This window comes from Benincasa hispida, chromosome 9 (assembly GCF_009727055.1).
Source record: "Benincasa hispida cultivar B227 chromosome 9, ASM972705v1, whole genome shotgun sequence".
Taxonomy (NCBI): domain Eukaryota; kingdom Viridiplantae; phylum Streptophyta; class Magnoliopsida; order Cucurbitales; family Cucurbitaceae; genus Benincasa; species Benincasa hispida.
In genome coordinates, this window is record NC_052357.1 from 4,110,421 (window position 1) to 4,137,516 (window position 27,096).

Here is a 27,096-nt window from a genome sequence, read left to right on the forward strand (position 1 = left end):
TTAAGTGCATTTTCCATCTTTATTATTACTATTTTTTTAAAATAAAATACCAAAAATTTTTCAAATAAGTAAATATCAACCTAACTTTTTTCATTTATGGAATTCAATTTTAAATATGCTTATTCTCTTATAAAATTTGATAAGTACAACTTCTAAAATGTAATGAAAAGTAATTACAATCTCTTATAACAATAACAACATTTTTCTAAAATTTGAGTATAGAAATAAAAGATCTAAAGTGTAATGAAAAGTGAAATTAAAGGGATGTTTTAGATCCTCTGGGTGTTTTTTAAATTTACTTCATATTAAATCCAATCTATGACTTTTTGACTTTTTTCTATGTTTTTTTTGTGTGTGAATGTTTACATTGAACAATAGTAACGTTACATGACATATAATTGATAGAATTAAAAGAATGAATTAAGACACCAAAAGAATAACAGTCAAAATTTATATAATTCTTATAAATTTGGAAAGTAAATTAGAGAATTTGTTCTCCAAGGTAGTTTAATTTCTAATTTGACACCCACTAACTATAACATTAATAATAATATAAAGTAAAAATCTCTATAAGCTCACTGTTTCAATGCTATAAAACTTTGAACAAATTAACCTTTGTTAAAACTCATAGATATCAACCAAATGAAAAAGAAGCTAACTTATTGTTTTTCTTTGCAAAATATTTATTATACGATATGTTTCATGATTCATTGAAAATATATCAAAATACTTTCTATAACTCAAATGAAAATTTGTTTGATTGAGGTGAAAAGTGTAAAATTTTTTAAAGTTTAAAATCAAATATGTTAAAATTTTCATATATTTTCTGGAGATGAAATCGAAAGTTTAAAGTTGAAAAATAATAATAATAATAATAAAACCATTAAATAAAATGTTAGAAATTATATATAAGGTGTGGGGTTGTAAAACAAAAGCGCCCATGGCCTAATGGATAAGGCGTCTGACTTCTAATCAGGCGATTGTGGGTTCGAGTCCCACTGGGCGTGCATATTTTCTTTTTTCAACATTTTTGCAATAATCTTAGTTTAAGTTTAGGGAAAAGAATATATTATTGAAAAATATATTTAAACTATTGGTTTCTAAAAATTTTCTTAAACTCTAGCCTTTTTAGGCTAGGTTTGATATTGTATTAGTTGCGTCAAAATGTCATTTAGAAAAAAAATTTAATCATTTTTTTATTTTATTAAATCTGTTAAAATAATTTTTAACAAACACGTTAATTTCACATTTACTTTAAAAGTGGTATTCTATTAGCTTTTAGATTCTCTAAATCAGGAGTGAAATGCATCAATTTTTTTTTTTTTTTAAAAATGCCAGATATCTATATTTTTAAATAGAGCTATTTTATTTAATATTTAAAAATTAATCTACAACAAACCAAATTTATCATACTAAATAATTATTTAAAATTTTAAATTACAAAATGTTAGAAAAATTGGATTTTTTAAAAAATAATATTTTTTTAATATATAATGACAAAAATAGGATTGGAGGGAAAATATTCCCAAAAATAGGATTGAAGGAAAAATATTCCCAATAATAGGTTTTTAAATCGTGTACCAGGTACACGATTACACCTTAATCGTGTACTCAGTACACGATTAGCTTCGTGTACCGGGTACACGAGTCCCTGTCCATCTGGCATGTGCAGTCTGCCGTGGCAGTCATGCAGGGTTGACTGAGGTAATCGTGTACCCGGTACACAATTATCTTAAGTCGTGTACCCGATACACGACTTCCTCTCCAATAAATCGCCGCCTGCCCCTTCTTCTTCCTCACCGAGAGCTTTCTGCCTTCTGCCTTCTGCCTTCCGAACGATTTTGCTCGAAAATTCCGAAATCTTGCTTCTTTTGTTGCGTTTCTCCGGCCAAAATTCCGAAATCTTCTCATTTTTCTTTTGTCTTGTGCATCAAAACGCTTCCACTTGCTCGAAACCGTTCGTCCGTTTGTCATATAACATTTGCGTTTCTCCATTTGCTCCAAACGCCTCTGTCTGTACAAAATTGTTCGAAATCGTCCCCCATTTGTTCGTCCGTCTAAAATCGTCCGAACGCTTCTGTGGTAAAATTCTTTCTCCAGTTGTTTTTCAATATATAATCGTCCGTATTTTTTTTTATTTGTTTGGGCTGATTTAAACTTAGAAATATATGTATGTTAAACTTAAAAATACATGTATTTGTTGGGCTGATCTTATATTTATATGTTTATAAATCTTAAATCTTAGATCTTATATTTTTTATTTGTTTGGGCTGATTTAAACTTAGAAATATATGTATGTTAAACTTAGAAATATATATATTTATTGGGCTAATCTTATATATATTTGTTAGGTTGATCTTATATGTATATGTTTATAAATCTTAAATCTTAGGTCTTATATTTTTTTTTTTTTATTTGTTTGGGTTGATTTAAACTTAGAAATATATGTATGTTAAACTTAGAAATATATGTATTTGTTGGGTTGATCTTATATGTATTTGTTAGGTTGATCTTATATGTATATGTTTATAAATCTTAAATCTTAGGTCTTATATTTTTTTTATTTGTTGGGCTAATTTAAACTTAGAAATATATGTATGTTTGGGTTGGTTCTTCTAATCCTATATAATTATACCAACAAAATACACATCGTTCACAGATAGTTCTTCCACAGTAGTGTTGAGTTGTTGGAGAAGGGAGGCGACTGCATAGCATACTATCCCATTTGATCACCGCATTATTCCATATGTTCCGCAGACAGGTTTTCTTGGGGTTGCACAAATTGGTTTCATCCAGCTTGATTGGCACCTTATTACTACTCTAGTTGAGTGTTGGAGACCAGAAACCCATACATTTCACCTGCCTTGTGGGGAATGTACGATTACGCTACAGGATGTTGCCATACAATTTGGGTTACGAGTGGACGGGCAACCATTGACAGGTTCACTATAGTATGACTGAAAGAACGTTTGTGAAGAGCTCTTAGGCGTTCTACCAGAGGATCTGAAGGGATCAAGATTGAGTATCCCTTGGTTGGCATCCCAGTTTCTAGAATTATCTCCCGATGCCGACGACATCAGCGTATGTAGGTACGCACGAGCATACATCATGCAGCTTATTGGAGGATTTTTATATGCTGACAAGTCAAATACTCTAGTGCAACTCATGTTCCTCCCACTATTGTCTGATTTCGAGTACGCTAGTACGTACTCGTGGGGTGGTGCATATCTTGCATAGTTGTATAGAGAACTTTGTCGAGCTTCCAATGCACAAGCGTTGGAAATAGCAGGGCCACTGATACTATTACAAGTATGGGCTTATGATCGATTTCCAATTATAGTATCATAAGTCCAACTATAGACCTCAGATCATTGTCCACTTAGTGCCAGGTATTATTTCATTTATATATTTATTTCGTTACCATTTTATGTAAGAATATAAATTAATTGTATTTTTTTATAATTCTAGATGAAATGGTGTATTAGCTACCTCTGAACAGTCAACAAATATGTTGCTCGTGTATAGAAAAATATTCGACATGCTGATGCACAATCAGGTAGTAAATGTGTATATAAATGAATATTTAAAACATTTAATATGTATACTTATTATTATTTTTTATCAGATTATTTGGACGCCATACATACAACAGATTTGGTCATCTTTACCTGATTATTGTCGTGATGGTGAAGACATTTAGTTGACCATTAGCCCTCTTATATGCTTCCATATAGTAGAGTTGTATCATCTATGTGTTGAGACAGTTCGGTCTGCGACAAACGATACCTTCGTTGTCCTATACACTCCTAGCACTATACCAGATCGAATTGAGAGGTAAGCACGACCAAGACTAGCGTCGAATCCATGCGAAATATTTATCCTACTGGCATGGACGACATGATCATTGTGCACATGGAGAATTAACAAATGGGCTAGCTATATAACACGACTACTTTCCCTGGTACAATTCGATCACGAGGCGATTTATCACACCTGACGGCGCTTACTATTACTACATGGTAAGAGATTTAAAATCAGACATTTTCCATATATATAATATGAATATTGTTTATATATTTTTTTATTGTACAAAATAATTTTATCGGCGATGTTCAACAATATTCAGTGCAGAACAACTTACCAGAATTGGGTTCAATGTGTCAGCAAACATTGGTCAACGTAGAAGTTATTATTCAACAAACAAGACGACTCAATGTTAACTGACCCGATCAAAGACATATTCGTCGTAGACGACAGCGACAACAGGGTGAATCTAATTTAGAGGGACATGAAAACAACCACATGAGGGGTAAGGGCAGGGAGGGTCGTTTTTTAAATTTCATGTAAACTTTCATTTTCAAATTGTAAATTAAAGAACTAATTGTAAATATTCTTTAATATCATGGTTTTTTTTTTTTTTTTTTTAATATGAGTGCAAGATGTTTTTCATTGTAGATTAAATATATAATTAAGTTTAATAATGAAGGAATTTGTGGACCAATTCCTAAAGTTTTAATATTGTTGTACATCTACAATTAAAAAAAAAATAGTCAACAAACTTTAAAAAAAAGAAAAAAAGAAAATTGTGGACCGAGTCCACGAGTTTGTGTTTGATCGAATCAACCAGTCAGCCGACATGGTGCTGACTAGATTAAACAGTACTCGTGTACCGGGTACACGAGTTTTCCACATGGAAATCGTGTACCCGGTACACGATTCCACTGCCCCAATTTTGTCAATAGTTTCCCAAAACATCTATTCTTGGAAAATGTTTCCTTCCAATCCTATTTTTGTCATTATATTTAAAAAAACATTATTTTAAAAAAAATTGAAAAATTGATTATAAGTCTGTTTTAGTTATTATATCTAAAATAAGATGTTTTTTTTTTTATTTACCGAGCACTCCAATCTACTTTTTCAAGTTTAAGCTGAAATTTACTAAGCACTAATTTACTTCTTTTCACAACTGATTTTTCTAAAAGCACAACAACTAACAATTATTTTAAAAGCTACAACAATCTCAGATGGAGCCTTAGTCAGGATTCACTAAGTTCACATTTGTATGTGCGTTGATTATATAACTACATTAAACAATTGTTAAGATTAAAGCTTACAGGAAAATCTAAAAATTATCCAAATTGTTATGAAAATTGAGGAGCACAATGAGAGTACGGAAGAAATATAATATAATAATAACAAATAAATAAAAACTAAAATTATAAAATAAAATAACCAAAATCATGAAAATGGATAATATGGAAATTGGTGGAAGTGGAATTCTCACCAATGTTAGTGTGTTCTTAAGATCCATCAAATGACACTATTTATAGGCAAAGCGGGATGTGGACTACATGGACAACAAACATGAATAACTACATGACACATGGACAACATGAATGGTGACACATGGCCTTTAGGACACTAAGCAATGGACATCTATTTTCTATTATAATATTCATAATACTCCCCATTAGATGCCCATATATATATGAAATATGCTTCGTTAAAACCTTATTAGGAAAAACCCAATGAGAAAAAGCCTAGTGAAGGAAAAAGAGTACATATTTCATATAATACATACTTTTAAAAAAATACAATATATTTACTCCCCCTCATGAAAACATTACTTAAGATCTTCGAGTCACCGCATTCCAATATTGTGCACCAATATTTCAAAAGTTGCGGTTGATAATGCCTTTGTAAATAAGTCTACCAGATAATCCTTCGAACAATAGTAATGTCGTCATTTTCTTCAAGATCGTGAATGTAGAAAAGTTTCGGTGAAATATGCTTTGTTCTATCTCCTTTAATATCCTCCTCTGATTTGGGCTATGCAAGCTGTATTGTCTTCGTATAATATTATTGGAAGGTTTTTATTAGAAGACAAGTCACACGTTTAACGAATTTGCTGAGTCATTGACCTTAGCCATACATATTCTCGACTAGCCTCGTGAATTGCAAGAATTTTAGTATGATTTGAGGAATGGTCGTTATAGTCTGTTTCACTGACCGCCATGATATAACAGTTTCTCTACATGCAAACAGATAACCTGTTTGAGATCTAGTTTTGTGTGGATCAGATAAATATCTAAAATCTACATAACTAACTAGATCAAAATTTGATTTATTTGAATAAAACAAAATCATATCGATTTTTTCTCGGAGATAACGGAGTATATGCTTAATTATGTTCCAATATCTTTTAGTAGGAGAAGAACTATATCTAGCTAATAAATTTACTGAAAATGCAATATCTAGTCTTGTATTATAGCAAGATACATAAGTGCACAAATTGCACTAAGATATGGTACTTCAGGACCAAGAAATTCTTCATTATCTTCTCGAGGTTGAAATATATCTTTCTTTATATGAAATGAACGGACTTCCATTGGAATATTGAATGGATGTGCTTTGTCCATATAAAATCTTTTCAAAACTTTTCCTGTATAAGATGCTCAATTTGCAAACCAAAGCAAAATTTTATTTTTCTGAGATCTTTTGTAACAACCCGACCCCCTAGGACTCAAGTTAGGCCGTTACTAAACACATGCATGCATGAAACTTAAAACGACACCCTTTTATAGTGAAATATATGCTAAATAAATAAGGTAAATTCAAAAGACCTTCAATAAATTCAAATATTAAAAACAAACGATAGGGAACCCATAAATCATAAATGATAATAAATAGGCCTGAAAACAAATCTTAATAGTAAGTTTCAAACATCAGAACTGAAAGTTGAAAAACATGAAAAGAAATATAAATATCATGAGCAGAAGCATAAATCTGGTCCTAGTGGCTCGATCACGGATTCTGCTTGTCAATTGTCGATGCATCTCTACCCTTACCTAAAGCAACAACATGAGAAAGGATGAGTATTAAATACTCAGTAAGTAACCCCACTACTAGAGTCAAGTTAGGCATTTATGTCCTTTAGATGCATACCTCTGGTGGAATGTAAGTACTATAGGAATAAGAGTTATTCCGGGGATAGTGTTTGGTCAAAATTGTTTGTTTTAGGGAAGGAGTATTTGACTGCCCCACGGTAGTACATATTTTGACTCACTAAAATATCGTTGCAAATAAATAATGGTTATGGGTATATTATTACTTTTTGCTAAAACTAGACTTTGGATTTAGTTACAATTTTCTAATTATAATTTGTTTATATTTTATCAGCATGTCAAATTCTAGAATACTCACTTCCAATATTATTAACAGTAAAATCAAATCAACAAATAAATTACTAGTGGTTGATTACACCAACAGAGTTTTAATAGAGGATTGTCCTCTATCTCCCAACTCATCTAAAATTATGAATTATGTAGATAAGAATGCTGAATTCAAACAACAAGATAAATATGATTTACTTGTTATCGAAGCATGTTTAGTGGAAAACGATAAAATCTAGATAATTGATTCAGGTGTCCTAATCATGTATGTACTATCTCACAGGAAACAAGTTCCTGGAGACAAATGACAGAAGGTGAAACAATCTTCAAGGTAGAGACCAAGGAGATTGTTTTCGCCAAAGCAGTGGGAGATATGAAGTTATTTATAGGAGATAAGTACATTTATTTGAAAAATGTATATTATATTCCTTCTATGAAAATGAATCTAATATATGTCTCTTGTTTGCTAGAACAAAATTATAAAGTTTATTTTGAAAATGGTGAAGTATTCATCAAAATGGGAAATAAATAGATTTTCTCTGCAAAATTAGAAAATAACTTGTACATGTTAAAATCAACTAAGGTCAAAGCTATTTTGAACATAGAGATGTTTAAAACTGCTGGGACTTATAAGGAGAGGAAGATTTCTCCAAATGCCTATCTTTGACACTTGAGACTGGGTCACATAAATCTCAATAGGATTGAGAGATTGGTTAAGAACAGTCATCTAAATAAGTTAGAAGACAGTTCATTACCAGATGTGAGTCTTGTCTTGAGGGTAAAATGAAAAAAAGATCTTTTTCTGGAAAAGGTCTTAGAGCTAAAGAACCCCCAGAGCTGATTCACTCCGACCTTTGTGGGCCTCTAAATGTTAGAGTAAGAGGAGGGTATGAATATTTCATCAGTTTTATAGATAATTATTCTAGGCATGGGCATGTTTACCTAATGCGCCAAAAGTCTGAAACTTTTGAAAAGTTCAAAGAGTATAAGGATGAGGTTGAAAACCAATTAGGTAAAAAGATTAAAACACTTCGATTGGATCAAAGTAGTGAATATATGGACATTGAATTCTAGAACTATTTGATAGAACATGGAATTCGGTCTCAACTCACAACCCCTAGCACACCTCAGCAGAACGGTGTGGCAGAGAGGAGAAACAAAACCTTATTGGATATGGTTCGTTCCATGATGAGTTACGCTCAGTTACTAAATTCATTTTTGGGACACGTAATTGAGGCCGCGGTGTATATTTTGAACATAGTTCCCTTGAAAAGCGTTTCTGAAATGCCTTACGAGCTCTGGATGGGACGTAAAGGATTTACGTCACTTCACGATTTGGGGTTGTCCAGCACATGTGTTGGTGCAGAATCCTAAAAAGCTGGAACACCGTTCAAAAGTATGCTTATTTGTAGGCTACCCAAAAGAAACTAAAAGTAGTCTCTTTTATGATCCTTAAGAAGATAAAGTGTTTGTATTGACAAATGAAACCTTCTTGGAGGAAGATTATATAAAGAACCATCAACCTCGTAGTAAGCTAGTAATAGAAGAAATGTCCAGAGAAACGACAAATGTATCAACAAGAGTTGTTGTCGAGCAGATCCTTCAACAAGAATTGTTGATAGAGCAGGTCTGTCAACAAGAGTTGTTGATGAAACTGATACTTCACATCCTTCTCAAAAGTTGAGAATACCTCGTCGTAATGGGAAGATTGTGCAACAGCCTAACCGGTACATGGGTTTAACTGTAACTCAAGTCATCATACCAGATGATGGTTTAAAAGATCCATTGTCTTTTAATCAAGCAATGAACGATGTGGACAAAGACCAATGGATTAAAGCCATGGACCTTGAAATGGAATCTATGTATTTTAATTATGTCTGGAATCTTATAGATCAACCTGAAGGGGTAAAACCCATCGGTTGTAGATGGATCTACAAGAGAAAACGAGACCAACCTCGTAAAGTACAGACCTACAAAGCTAGACTTGTGGCAAAAGGGTTTACCCAAAGAGAGGGATAGATTTTGAAGAAACCTTCTCTCCAGTTGCCATGGTAAAGTCTATTAGAATACTCTTGTCCATAGCCACATTTTATGATTATGAAATATGGCAAATGGATGTCAAGACAGCTTTTTTGAATGGCTATCTTGAAGAGAGTATCTATATGTCTCAACCAGAAGAGTTTATATAGCAGGGTAAAGAGCACAAAGTTTGCAAGCTTAATCGATCCATTTATGGATTAAAACAAGCTTCTAGATCCTGGAATATGAGATTTGACAATGTGATCAAATATTATGGCTTTGAACAAAATATTGACGAACCCTGTATATATAAGAAGATCGTCAACAAAACTGTCGTTTTTCTGGTGTTGTATGTTTATGATGTTCTACTTATTGGGAATGAGGTAGAATATCTAGCTGACGTTAAGAGATGACTAGCTTCACAATTCCAAATAAAAAATTTGGGAGAAACACAGTATGTTCTTGGAATCCAAATAGTTCGGAATCGCAAGAACAGAACATTGGAATTATCTCAAGCATCTTATATAGACAAGATGTTGTCTAGATATAAAATGCAAAATTCCAAGAAAGGATCTTTACCTTTCAGGCATGGAATTCACTTGTTTAAAGAACAAAGTCCTAAGACACCTCAAGAAGTTGAAGAGATGAATTGAATTCCATATGCATCTGTAGTAGGGATTTGATGTATGCAATGTTGTGTACTCGTCCCGATATATGCTATGCCATAGGTGAAGGAAATTGGAAATGAGATTTCCATGAGCAGCGGAACAAGACTATTCCAAATTACAATCATGAATCAACAAATCATTTACAGTCGACTTCAAACAAACGGTTATGCAATTCATACAGAAATTACAGCATGTAAAATACAAAGGAACAAAGAGTAAAACTCTACACACATAGGTAGAAGCGTCTCCACGCTCCGTTGCGCACCTCTGATCGAACAACAACAACCACGAGCGCTCGATCTACATGACCGCAACACCGCACGAACACAGCACGAACACTTCGCGCTCGTCCTCAATGATCTCTCGGTCACGAACGACCTCTACAACACAACGAACGGCCTTTAGAAAAATCTCGACGGTGTCGAGTTGAGTCTGACACAACTAACAAGGCGACCTTGGTATTCTCGGTGTGAGAATCCAGAGGGTGGGCTCTATTCGGACTTGGTGTGAGGCAAACGAAGGGAGGAAAGAACGATCGCGTACACGATTGAGCAAGTGGGAGATGGCTGAGACCTATCGTATAGGTCAATGTCTATCGTTTAGATAAAACTATGCGATCGTCTAGCAAAAGCTATGCAATCGTTTAGCCTCAATCTGTTGCATAATACTCACACGATCGTTTACCGTGCGGCCAGGGATCGTCTAGCAAAGCTATGCGATTCGTTTAGTAAATACTGCACGATCGTTTAGCTCGCCCAACCGTCGTTTAGTGAATCTATATTTACTTAACGACTTCGTAAGTTTCTTTTTTGCCGGAGAGAAAACTCAAAAACTTTTTCAAAATAGGAAACCAATTTCCTTTTAAACTCACGGTTACATGATCCAATAACCACCCACTACTTTGGTTATTTAAAAAGAAAAAGTATTAATGATTTAATAATTAATATTATTATAAATATAAATGATAACCAACTTATCATACTATATTTATAACCTATAGTTTTAATATTTCATCTCATGAAACATATAAACCATAGTTCTTTTTCTATTTCATGATACTTAATGTAAATCTCATTTACATCAATCCTCCAGTAGATGTATCTCATACATCATACCGATTATATCATATATAATCAAAATACTTCTTGTTAATTTGAACATTTCAAATCAATATCAAGAACTGATGTTCAACATAATCCAAGCTACCAAGGGGACCTTATGGACCTGTAGATCCGAAGCTCCAACAGTACGTGAATAACTAACTAAACTCTTTAGTCACGGGATCTACCATCCGTTAACTGCCAGGCACTCCACTAAAGACCGACAACTGAACTCTCCTCACTACAGATATATTATGTGTCCATCTTAACCAATCAGTAGTGCGACAATCCTTCACAGATCGCTCGTAAGTATAGCTGGGCCAATAACTGTTATGCCTCTGTAGTTATATCTGTCTCCTTAAGTACCACTGATCCCTCTAATGAACATAAGTCATAGTCTTACTATGACTGAGTCTTCTCTTCCAAAGAGAAGCTGTGGCCACCATGTTCAAGCCCGGAATCAGCCCTTAAGGGAGTAATCTCTCTACTTATTCCTGTTTCGGGAAAGAAGTGAATTCCATATTGTGAATTGAGTTCTCAACTCCTAGATCAAACAAATCCCCAAAAAGGTAGGCATGTTGAGTTGGAAATCTAGCCACTCTCACCCATACTAATCAAAGAACCACCCTCAAAGGCAGTAGTTCACAAAACACTCAGGATTGAGGTCATGTCACTTATGGTCGTTTAGGTGAGATGCAAGTCTTTAGTATCAACGACGTTATATATAGAGTCTAGTCATCTCGTAGTCCAGGTCTTATACAAATTCTTTGTATAGGACATCCCCGCTGCACGTCTCCACATGAATGGTCAGGATCTATCATCTGTAGTAGTTTACAACACTTGCAGACCTCTACAAAGCGGGTCGTATCCGTAGTGTCACTAGGATCAGGTATCCCACCTTAATTCTTATACTACAGACCGATTTAGGCTATCACTTAAGGCATGATCCACTTGTATATCACATATACATGCTTAAGTTCACATCAGATAACCAAGGAGCTTTGTTTATTGGATATGAGTATATGCCAGAATTAAATAACACTTATTTTATTCCTTGAACAATGTGCATCTTTACAAAACAACGAGACTCCGGGAGAATTAGGACACCAATCCCAACAGTAGGAATTATCAACAGATATCAATCTAATCCTGGTCATGACCATTGGACTGCTGTTAAAAACATTCTCAAGTATTCACTCTGAATGGAGGAGCCATTGTGTGGAGGAGCATCAAGTAGAGTTGTATTGCGGACTCCACAATGGAAGCTGAGTATGCAGCTGCAAGAGAAGCAACAAAAGGAGAAGTATGGCTCAGAAAGTTCATGATAGATCTGGAAGTAGTTCGTAACATGCATCTGCCTGTCATTCTCTATTGTGACAATAGTGGAGCAGTTGCAAATTCAAAGGAACCACGAAGCCATAAAAGGGGAAAGCATATCGAATGGAAGTACCATCTCATCAGGGAGATTGTACACAGAGAAGACGTCATTGTCACTCAGATTGCTTCCCAAGATAACTTAGCTGATTCATTTATGAAGGCTCTCTCGGCTAAAGTGTTCCAGGGTCACCTAGTAGGACTAGGTCTACGAGTTTTGTATCACTAGGACAAGTGGGAGAATTTGTGGGTATTGTAATGCCCTAGTTTATTGTATTTGTACATTTTATTCTCTCCATATAAACTCAACATTGTATAGATTTGCATATATTGATCCACTGGAGTTTTAGTCCAAGTGGGAGTATTGTTGGGTTTTATGTCCTAAAAACTCGCAGTTTGTAAAACAATAAACATTTTCTACTATCAATATACTTGTTATTGATCTCATAAATTGTATGAAAGTCTAAATCCAATAAACTAAGACTCATGATTACTGTATGAGTACTTGAACTTTATGTGGAGACATAATAGTGGATCAGGTTTGAGTAAATAGTCAAAATGATCTATGGTACATGAATGAGGTTGGGTACCTTATTCTAACAACACCATCGGATGCGGCCTACTCTGTAGTTGTTACAAAGAATTGTAAAGTGCTACATACGATGTGATCCTAATTCATGCATATTATGATATGAGGAGTGAGGGCGTCCTATGCAATGAGTTTGCATAAGATCAGGACCAAAAAATAAGTCCCGCTTACTTTATAATGTTGTTTACTGTTTAAGACTGACCATTTCACCTAGATGACCTAGGTAACTCGATCTTAATCCTGAGCTAATTATGAACTCCTGTTTATTTGGGATTGCCCTTAGATTTTCATATTTGAGGGTTGGCTCAACACGTCGGCTCAATAAGACTCCCATTTCAGGGGTAAGATCGGATAGATAGCTGGGGACATAGGGTGCAAGACGGAGATCACACCTACTCGATTTAGGGATAGGAGAAAGGTTGCTCTTTCAAGTACTGAATCCAAGTCTTGAACAAGGGGCCCTACCCTCTCACAGGGTTGAGAGAGTTTAATATGGTGATTGGATCACAAACCAGTTGTTCATTAGAGGATCAGTAGAGACTTGAGAAATAAGACATAATCTTGGGGGTAAAACAGATATTTGACCCAACCGTTATTACGAACAACTTGTGAAGGGTCGACTTACTGATTATGGTTAAATCATGTGGACATAACATAACAACAGTGAGGGGAGTGCAACTATGGGCTTTAGTGGAATGACCCATTAGTTAACGAATGAGGATTAATTTGGTCTAATGAGTTTAGCCAATTAATCTCGGATCGTTGGAGCCCATGATTTGTAGGTCCACGAAGTCCCTATACTAGGTCGTAACGGATAGCTCTAGAATAGCGTGATAAGTTAATTTGAAACGTTCAAATTAGAATTAAGGGAATTATTAATTATATGATATATAATTAGATGTTTAATTTTAGAATTAAACGGAATAGGAGAATTTATATATTTAAATATGATTTAAATATTAAAGACATGAATAGGAATCCATGTTAAGAATCGGTGTTTAATTAATTTAATATTTGATATTAAATTAATTAAGTTTTATTTAATAATTAATTTATGAAATTAATTAAATTTTCATTTTTAAAATCAAAATAGATTTATAAAATCAAATTTTGATTTTTTGGATAAAATTGGAAAAATTGGAAAACAAAGCACACAAAATGGAAAAAAGGATTTTTCCATTATCCATCACCTAAGTAGCTCACACATGAAGCAATGTCTTGGCCTTGTCTTCTCCAAGCATGAGTTGCAACTCATACAACTCTTCTCTTTGCATGTTGATCTACAATATAATGAAGAGATTGGAGTGAAAATCGGGCATGCAATCTATAGAGAATTTTAGAGAAAATTTGGATTGAAGAAAGGGTTCTTCAACAAGGTTGCTGTAGTGAGCTTTTCTCCTTCATCCCTTGATTCAAACTTGTTTTGAGTCCCACAACTCAATCTAGAGCACCAAGAGAATTGTGGGGAAGATCTTGAGGTGGCCTGCAACAAGATATGGAGAAGATAGCAGCTGGAGATGGAGCTTTGAAGAAGTTCTACAAGAGGTATGTCTTGAAACCCACTTGTTTCTGCAAAAGCATGCTTTATATTTTGCCAAAATTAGTGAATTTGAGTACTTAGATGATCCTTGTGCTTCCGCTGCTGTTGATACAATCCTACAATAACATACATATACATCTCATCATCATGGTTCTAAAACATACATATAAATTTCTATAACATACATATACATATCATCATCTTCAGATTCAACAGAATCTCCAAGGATCATAATATATTCAAATCATGCTGGCATTCATATATCTCTATGTGCATCTAGTCCTTTCAAACCTCAATAAATGAAGGCATACATAAACATCATGCTAACTAATAAACATCATAAACATCATACACATTCTCAACTAGTCTCGTGAATTGTAAGAATTTCAGCATGATTTGAGGAATTGGCCATTATAGTCGGTTTCACCGATCGCCATGATATAATAGTTCCTTTACATGTGAATAGATAACCTGTTTGAGATCTAGCTTTGTGTGGATCAGATAAATATCCAGAATATGCATAATCAACTAGATTAAAATTTGATTTATTTGAATAAAACAAACCCATATCGATTGTTCCTTAGAGATAACGGAGTATATGCTTAATTCCATTTTAATGTCTTTTTGTAGGAGAAGAACTATATCTAGCTAATAAATTTACTGAAAATGCAATATCTGGTCTTGTATTATTAGCAAGATATATAAGTGCACCAATTACACTAAGATATGGTACTTTAAGACCAAAAAATTATTTATTATCTTCTCGAGGTTGAAATATATCTTTCTTTATATTAAATGAATGGACTTTCATTAGAATATTTAATGGATGTGCTTTGTCCATATAAAATCTTTTCAAAACTTTTCCTATATAAGATGACTGATGAATAAATATCCCATCTGTTAAATGCTCAATTTGCAAACAAAGACAAAATTTTGTTTTTTAGAGATCTTTCATCTCAAATTCTTTCTTAAGATATTCTATTGCCTTTGAAAGCTCTTCAGAAGTTCCAATTATATTCAAGTCATCAACATATACAGTTATAATAACAAATTCTGATTGTGATTTTTTTTTTAAAAAAAACACACAGACATATTGGATTATTTTGATATCATTTTTTCAATCAATATCCACTCAGGCGATTGTACCATATCCGTCTTGATTGTTTCAATCTATATAGTGATCCCTGTAACTTTATTGAATACTATTCCCGAGAATTTGATGTATATATTTCAGGTACATTAAATCATTATGAGATTCTCTTATAAATATCATTATCAAGAGATCTATATAAATATGTTGTGACTACATCCATAAGATGCATATCCAGACTTTTATACATAGTCAAGCCAATTAAATCCTTAATGTACTTGCATCCACCACCGGAGAATACGTCTCCTTAAAATCAATACCAGGTCTTTGTGAAAAACCTTGTGCAACTAGTCTTGCTTTATATCTTGTGACCTCATTATTTTCATTTCTTTTCCTCACAAATACCCATTTGTATCCCACAGGTTTAACACCTTCTGGTGTTTGGACCACAGGTTCAAAAACCCGACGTTTTGAGTTTAATTTTGCCTCGATTGCTTCTTTCCATTGAAACCAATCTTTTCTATGTCGACATTCTTCAACAGATTTTGGTTAAGGATCCTCATTTTCAGATATAATATCAAGAGCAACATTATATGCAAAAATGTTGTCAATAATTACATTAGTTCGATTCCATTTTTTCCTGTCATGACATAGTTTATTAAAATCTCATTATTATCTTTAGGTATTTCACCTTCCTCATTAATCATATCGAGGATTTTTTTATGGGTATTTACATCCTCAACTAAGTTTCTTTTACTATTAATTATTTTTTGTTTTCGAGGATTTTTATTTTTGGAACCCATTGGTCTACCACGCTTCTGGCGTGTTTCAGACTCATTAGTGACAACTTGTTGTGTTGGGATATCAATTTTTGATGGAATATTTGCACCTGGTATATGTGACTTAGTTACTTTCTTTGCATCTCTTAATGCATCTAGTAATTGATTTGCTATATTTTGCAAATGAATTATTTTCTGAACTTCAATTTCATATTGATCTATACGGGAATCTAAATGAGATAATAACGATGTATTCCATGTAATTTATTTTTCCAACTTAATTCCTCCCCTAATGTTAAAAAATTTGTCTCATTAAAATGAAAATCAGCAAATCATGCAGTAAATACATCACCCTTCAGGGGCTCAAGATATTTAATAATTGATGGGGAATCATATCCAACATATATTCCTAACGTCCTTTGAGGACCCATCTTAGTGCGTTGTGGTGGAGTAATTGGAACATATACTGCACATCCAAAAATTCTCAGATGAGAAATATTTGGCTCATGACCATAAGCTAATTGTAATGACGAGTACTTATGACAAGCTACTAGCATAATGCGTACAAGTGACGTAGCATGCAAAATAACATGTCCCTATACAGATGAAGGAAGCTTAACTCTCATAAGTAATGGTCTTGCAATTAATTGTAAACGTTTTATAAATGATTATGCTAAACCATTTTGTGTATGAACATGAGCTACATGATGTTCAACACTTATCCCAATTGATATACAATAATTATTAAAAGCTTGGGATGTGAATTCACCAACATTATCTAGACGAGTGGTCTTAATTGTATCATTAAGAATTTGTGCTCTTAACTTAATTATTTGAGCAAATAATCTTGCAAATACAAGATTTCGACTTGATAATAAGCATATGTGTGACTATCTGCTGGATGCATCTATTAATACCATAAAATATCTGAATAGTCCACTTGGTGGATTAATGGGTCCACATATATCACCATGAATTCGTTCTAAAAATGCGGGTGATTCAGTCCCCACTTGGTGGGTTAATGAGTCCACATTTTCAATAATTCTCCTTATCATTATAGACCCTAGATGACCCAATCAATCATGCCAAATTGTAAATATGTCTAGATTCATGAACTTCAGGTTCATTGTTGCATATGTTTCAATTACTCGTATATGAGTATAATACAATCCAAAAGATAGAGCAGACAACTCTTCTAATATACGTTTTTCATTTGAAATAGTGGATATGATATATAGATATTCCACATTATTCTTACTAACAGTCTCAATATGATAATCATTGCAACGTATATCTTTAAAAGTTAGAAGATTTCTCTTTAATTGACTAAAGTACAATGCATTGTCAATTGTAAATTTTGTTCCTCTAGGCAAAATAATATTTTTTTTTTCAAAACTTTTGATCAAATTTGCAAAACCTGATATTATATTTACTTTTGCTTTCAGCATTGTCAATTTGGAAAAGTATTTTTTATTTGTAAGTATATGTGTAGTTATACTGTCTGCCAAACATAGATCTTCTCTGCTCATTTTTGAAACACCCAACATATGAAAATGATCCATGTTTCTTTAGGACCTACCTTTAGCGGGAAAACGATAGGAGCTCGTGCTAATAACGTGTTATGAAAATTGAGGAGCACAACGAGAATACGGATATGAAAAATATAATATAATAATACTTTATATATAATAATAATAAATACTTTATATATAATAATAATAAATAAATAAAAACTAAAATTAGAAAATAAAATAAATAAAACATAAATAACCAAAATCATGGAATTGGACAATATGAAAATTGGTGGGAGTGGAATTCTCACCAATATTAGTGTGTTTTTAAGATCCACCAAATGTCACTATAGGTAAAGTAGCAAGTAAAATGTGGACTTAACAACAAACATGAATAACTACATGACACATGGACAACATGAATTGTGACACATGGCCTTTGGGATACTAAGCAATGAATATCTGTTTTCTATTATATATTCATAATACAAACTAATGTCCACATTAATTTAATTAAATTAAGAAACAAGAACTAGTTTATTGATTGGTGTCCAACTTCCAAGTAGCGTATACAACCACTGGACTCTTTTTCCAAAAAAAAACATTTTAGATTTTTCATAATGTCGGCACTAAAATATTAAAATGTACTATAGTTTGATCTTCAACTAAATTCACGATTTTGACTTTAATTTTTGTTTTTTTTTTTAAAGCAATTATCCCCTTACCGTAAGCTCATCTATATATCTAAGTTAACACATAGAGATATCATATTACCAGACATTGTTTGTTATTAAAATTATTTTTTTCCACACTAGAAAAGTAATATCGGAAAATTAAAAGTATGATTTTCTCTGGTTGCTTACTTAGCGTGGACAAAAATAGCTTCTACCGATACTAAGTACTTTTGCCGATAGATCCTCTCCCTATGATACTTTGCTAATGTAGTTGGCAACGATTTTTGTTTCTCCAAGAAAACTTTGGGCGACGTTTTTGGATTTTTTTAAACGTTTTTTTTGGCATCATTCTTAGTTCTTGTAGTACTCTCCATTAGTGATAAAAATTTCTTGATTTGACTATGAATTTGAACTAATGACCTTTCATCCGCATCAAATATTTGGTTCAATATCGTGTGAAATAGGTGTAATGAGATATAAATCTCCATATATATCTCTCCTTCCTAGTAAATTGCAAAACGCGACAAAAGAAGAATCCTTTTGAGCAAAAGTCAATGTATTATTTCCACAGCGTGGAGAAAACTTCTACATAGCAAAATTATATTGAAGGCTACGCTTAAACTTCATGGAAAAAACCCATTTCCTTCACCCAAATAACTTAATTGAAACAGAATAACTAGGTGATATATATCAATTTCCCACTTGACCTTTTGCAAGCCAACCAGAAGGCAGGTTCCAAGAATTTAAGTTTGATTTGATCATTCCCAAACTACATATATAAAAACCGTACCTTCTTCGACCCTCCTCCATTCAATCTCTTCTCGTTTAATCTCGAGATAAAAAAGAATAATATTCATCGACTGACTCGTCAGTATGGATCAAAATCTCATGCAAGCGATTGAGATGAATGTGATGCCATTGTTTTTGAGCTTAATGAAAGAAAACAAATCGATCGTATGGCAACGAACTGAGGAGGTTTCGGACACGGTGTTGCATCTCGCGTCGAGATTAGGGCATGTTGACATAGTACAGGAAGTGGTGGAGTCATGTCCTGAGATGGTTTTGGCTGAGAACAAGAACTTGGAAACGCCATTTCATGAAGCTTGCCGGTATGGACATGTGAAAGTTGTAAAAGTGCTTCTTGAAGCCAATCATGAAGTTGCTTCAAGGCGTAACGTTGAGAATCTAAGTGGGTTTTTTGTTGCTTGCTCCAATGGCCATCTTGATGTGGTGACCCTTTTGATGGTTGAAATTGGAATTTCAAGTTGTTTGGAGGAAGATGCTTTTGATCAAACTTGTATTCATGCTGCTGCTTCTAATGGACACACAGGTACAACCAATGAAAGTTTTAATATATACACTTTTAGAAATTTCAAAATTGAAGGTGAAAAATGAAAGTTTTCAAAATCACCCAGTTGAAAGCTGGAGATGTGAAATTATAGTTGAGGTTTGTGAATGACAGATATGGTAAGGGAGCTCGTTAATGCAAGTCCAAGAGTGGCAGAAATGGCGGATTTGAATGGAAACTTAGCATTGCACATAGCTTGCAGCAAAGGGATGAGAGAGATGGTATGGGCATTGCTACAACGAGATGCAAACATGGCTATGCAATACAACAAGAACGGGTACACGCCATTGCACTTGGCCGCCATGAACGGGAAAGTTGCAGTTCTTGAAGATTTTTTGTCAATGGCGTCTTCCGCGTTTTACCAATTTACCAAAGAGGGAGAAACCATCTTCCATCTCATCGTTCGATACGGCCGATACGATGCCTTTGTGTACTTGTTCCATGTCTGTAATGGAAGCAACCTCTTGTACTCTCGTGATCGTTATAATAACACTCTCCTTCATCTTGCTATCGCTGGACACCGACATCAGGTGATTACTATCGTTCTGAAATGAAATTGTTTTTAAAATAACACAAAAAGTTTTTATTATTTACTCCCTATTTTTTTAATCTTGGGTTTAAATTAAATTAAATTCGCAAATTAATCTAAAAAAATGTTTTCATGTATTTGAATAGTTATTCCAAACAAACCTTTATTATTTTCTAGTCAAATTATAAGTTTAGTCTCCAAATTTTTAAATTTGTGTCTATTTAGTCCTTAAATTTTAAAAAATATAGATCATTGAAATTTTAAAATATCTAATAGCTATATAATATATATTTAGATATTATAAAAATCAATTGATTTAATAGATATAAATTAAATTTTATGTTTAATTAGATCATAAACTTTCAATCTTGTGTTCAATAAATTAAATAGTTAAAAAATTTGTTAAATTTAAAATTCTATTTTTAGCAAACAAAATTAAAATTTACTAAATAAACTAAAAGCGTGAGAGCATAGTTCAACAATCATGTATAGCTCAACGAATGAACGGTACTTAAATTAAAAAACCCTAAATAGATCCAAAATTAACCTTTTTTTTTAATAATAATTCTATTAAACTTAACATTAAATGAGCCTTCTTAAATGTCCGTTGACTGCAGATAGCAGAGTATTTAATCAGAAAAACAGGGGTTGAGATAAATTCCCGAAACTACAGAGGACAAACCGCCCTCGACATCCTCGACCAAGCCCGAGACACGCCCGCAAATCGCCGACTCGAAGACCTACTAACAAAATCGGGCGGCCGGAGATACGCCGAAATGCTATCCCCTACACAAGACACCGAAATAGCCTCCACGTATCGGACCAACGCCGCCGCATCCTCCTCCAGCCACTCCTGGTGGAGCCACGTGGACGAGAAAGGCCAAGAATTTATCGCCCCAACAACCCAGATCCAATCCGAATCCAAAAAATCGGACCCTAAAAAATCGCCCTCAAATCCAATTATAACAACAAACCACTACAATAACTCTCCCGCGAAACGACACCGTACTAAAATCTACACGGAAGCTCTCCAAAACACAAGAAACACGGTCGTTTTAGTCGCGATTTTAATCGCAACCGTCACATTCGCGGCCGGAATAAACCCCCCCGGCGGAGTGTACCAACAACTAGACAACAAAAGTAAGAAAAGACTTGGTCAATCCACTGTGGGCGACACGTCAGCTTTCAAAATTTTCACTATATGCAACGACGTCGCTTTGTTCACTTCCTTAGCCGTTGTGATCGTTTTGATCAGCGTGATTCCGTTCCGGCGTAAGCCGCAGATTGTGGTGGTGGCGGTGGCGCAGAAGGTGATTTGGGTGGCGGTGGCGTGCATGGCGACGGGGTACGTGGCGGCGATATGGGTGGTGGTACCACATGATGAAGAAGATGATGAGGAAGGGAAGGGGAAATGGGTGGCGATGGTGGTTGTGGCGGTGAGTGGGGGTATTTTGGGGACTGTGTTTATTGGGTTGACTGTGATGTTAATTGAGCACCATGTTCATAAATCAAACAAGAGGAGAAGGATAAGAATTAGCGAAAGTAAGGAGGATTCCATGGAAATGGAAGAAGTAGAGAGTTTGAATTCCGATATTGAGAATTGTTATCGAAGAGGATACCGATCTTTCTAAAACGTTTTTGTTCTTTGGTTCATCAATATGGGGAAAAGAAGTCAAACTGATCTTGATCATCTTTTTATTTCTTGCATTTACTCTAGAGAGATTTGGTTTCATTTTTATAGGTTTTTTGTTGCTGGACATGTATTGCCCCGATCGATGGAGGCTACCCTTTCTAATCTTATACAAAATGAAGAATACTTCGAAAAGGAACATTTTATTTGGAGGCTTTATTGGAGCTACACCGTGGTGTATTTGGCTGGAACGAAATGATCGGACTTTCAAGAACGGTGGCAAGACTGTAAACCATATTTGGGAAGATGTGCTCAATCTTGCGACTCTTTGGTGCTCCAAAAGTGCCCTTTTTGTAATTATAGCATTGCTTCTAATCGTTCAACTGGAAAGCTTTTTTTTTGTAAACAAACTTTCGAGCTTCTCTCTAGCTTTTTTTTTTTTATCTTTTCATCATTTAATGATTTAGCTTTTGATCTTGGGACGTGATGAGGATTCTTAAAGAGGTATCAACCTAATTGAAATGTCTCGATACATCCCTTAATCTCTCCTACCTTGTGAATATTTTTTAGAAAAAAGAAACAAAAAGTTTGTAAAATATTTTGAAAAAAGATTTTCTAAAAACAAAAGTTCAAGTAAAAAGGTTCAAGAAAATGTTTTGGAAAGATATATTTTGCAAACAGAAAAGGAAAGAGAAAAAAGATTGAGAAAATGTATTGGAAAGAGTTTTTGAAAGTATTGTTGCTAGGAATTTGCAACGCAGAGGGGTTGACCTTGTTACCGGTCTTGATTTTGAGGGTGTGATTGGACATCCAAATTATGCTAAATTAGTCTACAAAGAAAAGATAAAGGTCCGAAGATCTTTTGTGTATGGAAAAGATATTACCACAACACTTATTTCAAAATGAAATAATATTTTTTTTATCATGTTATTAAAGAAATGCCTTTTGTAAGATTTTTTTCTTTTTTTATTGATTTTTAAATGTCCCCTATTTTATTAATCACTATTATTACCTATAAAGAACTTCGTCTAAAGGTCATAGGAAATTGTATTTGAATTTAATTTGACATCCCAAAATAAATTCATCATCACAAGACTTGACTTCCTAATCTCTGTCATAAGAAAATGTTTAATTTCTTTTAATATTATCTTTTCAAGAATATTAAGAAAGTCAACATTTTAAATTCCTAACTTCCATCATAAGAAAATTTATATTTTTTTCAAAAATATTTTTGGAAGATGATTTTAGTTTTATTTATTTAAAAAGGTGAAAATGAATCTTTTGCAATTTCTTTTATGGAAATGATTATTTATTAAATCAATTTTAATTTGGTTTATTTATTTTTAAAATAATTGGGAAAGGAAACCATTTTTAAGAAAACCTATTCTTTTTTAAGGAAAAAGAAAGGTAATGGAATTCAACTTTCTTTCTTGTTTGTTATTATCGAAGAAAATATTTATGGACGACTTCAAAAATATTTAAAATTTATTATTTAAAGAAATAAATACATTTTATGACAAGATTTTTTTTTAATAATACATATTTTCAACAAATATATATTTTTATTATAGAAGAATAGAAAATAAAATACAAATGTAAAAATGATTTTTTTAAAATTAAAACTTGGTTTAAAATAAGACATATTAACATCAAATCTTGGCATCCCAATACATTGATTTTTTACCTAACAAATCCAAGCAGCAGCATCCGAGTATTCAAGATTCCGTCAATGAAAAAACTTACGATTGGAAATACAGAATTAAGTCGAAAAATAAATTTAAATACATATCGTAAATTGAATACCATTAATATAATAAGGTTCTTAAATAATCAATCTTAGATATTTCTAAAAATCAAACAATAATATTAATGAAAATAACATTAACTAAAATAAAAATAAGAAAACAAAATATTCTGAAGATTTAATATACAAACAATACATTAATCAAATATGAGCAAGGCTTTACAAAACTTAATATGTATATACGAATCAAATGGATAAAAAAAATTAATTGGATTAATATTTAAACAAGAAAACAAAACTTAAACAAATTAGCATATAAATAAAGGAACATTAAAATAAGAAATAAAACCACCTACTTGAAAAAATAGAGAAAAAGTAAAGATGAGAAATAGAGAAAAGTGGAGATTATTGGAGAAAAGTGGAGGAGAATGAGTGAGAAAAAAAAAATAGTGGTGATGTATTTTAGGGAGAAAAATACACGTGTTTAAGGAGAAAAAACATTAGGAAAAGAATATGGAGAATGATAGAAACAAGAAATTTTGAGAGAGAAAATGGCTGGTTTTTTTTTTTTCCTCCTTTCTTTCTTTCTTTCTTGGTATTCAGAATGTGTTTATCAATCTCCAATTACAGATTTTTCAAACCATCTTGATTAGGAAAAAATAGATCAAATCAAATTTAAAAGAAGAAAATAAAATAAAATAATTGAGAATTATTTGATTGATTTTAAAAATATTTATCATAATTAGATCTTACAAAATTGATTAGATATAATTTTTTACACAAAAAAATAGAACATTGAAACCATTATTCTCCCTAAAAAAAAAAAACTTTTATTTTATCCTACAAAATATGAAACTTAAGAATTCTATTCTCCCTAATATGCAAAGAAAAAACATATTTAATTTTATTTTATGAAATATGAAAATTAAAACACCAAAATTTTATTCTCCTTAAAATGCAAAAAATTGAAAAATATATTTTTTTAAATTTTATTTTATGAAATGTTAAAATTAAATCACAAAAATTTTATTCTTCCTAAAATGCAAAAATGAAAAAAAAAATTAAATGAAAAAAAAATTAATTTCTTTTATTTAAAGAAAAAGAAGGAAATGATTTTTTTGTTTGTTTTTATTTAAAAGTTGGTGGATTTTAAAATAGTGAAGATACAAAATTATACAAATATAAAAATGATTGTTCATACGAAGTTTTCGGAGAAACGTATTTCGTGGAGTTGAAGTTGATTTGATGTGGTCCGATCTCTAGTACTTGATTCTCTGAGTCTTCTGCTTGTTGATGAATTCTCTCTAGACTCTCTAAAGCTAAAATTGCTGACCCAGAAAACTCTTCTATTTATAGGGCTCTCTGATAGGCCTCATGGGCTTAGGCCTGGTCTTTGGGCGACTTGAGCCTGACCTAGGTTCTATTAATTGGACTTGAGCCTGACTTTTGGGCTCTATTAATTGGATTTGGGCATATTTTGACATTTTAGACCAAAATTAAGCCCACATTTGGGCATAAATGGACCAACACTCAATTATAATGTCGAATTGACAAAATTAATTTTACTCAACCCAACGTTCGTGACGAAAACACGTGACGTCATCAGAATTCGTCTTCAATTTATATTTGGACACATGTCGACTCTTAACTGGTCTCAAATTTGATGATTTTGGCATTTCGTCGTTAATTGAATAAATGACCTGGCGATCCGTGATTGATCCGAAATTTCTTTTCCAACAAATGTCTCTTTTCGAGATTTATGCACAAATATGGGTGGAGAAATCTCGAAAAAGATAAAGCCGACATCGAGATGTAAGTAATTTGGTCTTGACTTCGATGCTCCAATTTAATTAAACGTGAATTTAGTGCACAAGTTTAACTCAAATTTGTAATAGAGGTAAGCCAAAATTTAAGAAAATCTCAGATTTAATTTGATTTGGAAAGATAAAAAGTAGGAATTCTCAAATTTCTTTTTTTTTTTTTCAAAAAAAAAAAAAATTCAGGTTTCATCCCAAATTAATTTGATTTAGAGACAAAACTTACAAATTTTGAATTTAAAATGAAAATTCAAGTTTCATCCTTAATTTAATTTGATTTGGAGGTTAAAACTTAAGAATTTAGTTCTAAGAAATAAATTTAGGATATGGCCAAATTTACAAAAACAAACTTCGAGCTTTGGTCCCCAATTTAATTTGATTTTAGAGATAAAAAATTTTGGATTTAAAATGAAGATTCAAGTTCCATCCCCAATTTAACTTGATTTGTAGGTAAAACTCAAAAACTTTGAATTTAGGATGAGAATTCAAGTTTCACCCCAATTTAGTTAGATTTTGAGATAAAACTTAATTAATTTGAATTTAAAATAAAAATTCAAGTTCCATCCCCAATTTAATTTGGTTTAGAGATAAAACTTAGAAATTTTGAATTTAGAACGGGAGGTAAAACTTAATTAATGAAAAAGGGTTGGTACGTGGCCAATAGTTTTAGAAAAAGGAGGGGTAGAAAAAAAAAATAAAAAAATAAGGGGTTAAAATAAAATTTTAAACCAAACAGAATTTAGATTTAACCAAATCTTAGATTTCTTGATTTGAGTCTGGATTCAGTGAAGTCCTATAAATAGGACTCAAGGCCTGTTGCATTCTCATCCCATCAAACTACAAGGTGGAGAAAAAAAAATTCTCCCAGTTTCTTTTCTTTTTTTCAGCTTGTAATCCCGAGCCGCGAGCCCCTCTCCTCTTCACTGCCTATCCATTTTTTTTCCTTTTTTTTTTGAACAGAAGCTCCCCGTTTTCTTTTTAATTTAGGCTTCCTGTGGAGGAGTCATTGGATGGTCCCTTTGCGGATATTTGGCCTGATTTGAATGGCGATGCGATGGCTACTGAACTATCGATGGAAGTGTCTTTGACTTTAGATAAGAAAGTGTGGGCTTTAAAGTCTACCATCCACAACGAGACTTCTAACTATGATAGAGTGTTAACTCTCGGCCGTCGTTTGACTGAAAACGAAGTTCATTGGAATGCCATAACAAAGGTCCCTAATGGCTAGAGTTTGTTATTGGTCGAAACGAACAACGTCTTTATGATACTCGTATGTTCAATGCAGTGATGGCCTCTTTGTACACACATGACTGCAATAGTGGTGTTATAGGGCCCTTTGTGAGGCTTGGTGCCCATCCACCAACACCTTTCACACCATGGCGGGTGAACTGTCAATATTTTTATGGGATTTATGGTCCTTCGGGGGTCTTCCTATTAAAGGAAGGTTCTATGAGGAAGTTATCCCCAACTTCAAGGAATTAACTGGCTCATGAAAGAAAGGAAGATATCTGT

General features: G+C 33.0%; 1 protein-coding gene and 1 non-coding gene across 2 annotated transcripts; both read left to right on the forward strand.

Annotated features, from left to right (window-relative positions):
* Window positions 1–934: 934 nt before the first annotated feature.
* TRNAR-UCU lies at window positions 935–1,007 on the forward strand. The gene has a single exon. It is a non-coding gene; the product is annotated as a tRNA-Arg (tRNA).
* Window positions 1,008–19,273: 18,266 nt separating this feature from the next.
* LOC120086598 (ankyrin repeat-containing protein At5g02620-like) lies at window positions 19,274–22,569 on the forward strand. The gene is made up of 3 exons (XM_039043329.1): window positions 19,274–19,846; window positions 19,979–20,394; window positions 21,011–22,569. Exons 1-3 carry the CDS (start codon window positions 19,390–19,392, stop codon window positions 22,022–22,024), a joined length of 1,887 nt encoding a protein of 628 aa, XP_038899257.1. The 5' UTR covers window positions 19,274–19,389; the 3' UTR covers window positions 22,025–22,569.
* Window positions 22,570–27,096: the final 4,527 nt, after the last annotated feature.

Excerpts from the sequence above, each read along its gene's own strand:
- LOC120086598 (XM_039043329.1), top strand. The coding sequence starts at position 19,390 with ATGGATCAAAATCTCATGCAAGCGATTGAGATGAATGTGATGCCATTG. Across the intron at positions 19,847-19,978 it reads TGCTTCTAATGGACACACAG|ATATGGTAAGGGAGCTCGTT; the intron begins GTACAACCAATG and ends TGTGAATGACAG. Across the intron at positions 20,395-21,010 it reads TCGCTGGACACCGACATCAG|ATAGCAGAGTATTTAATCAG; the intron begins GTGATTACTATC and ends CGTTGACTGCAG.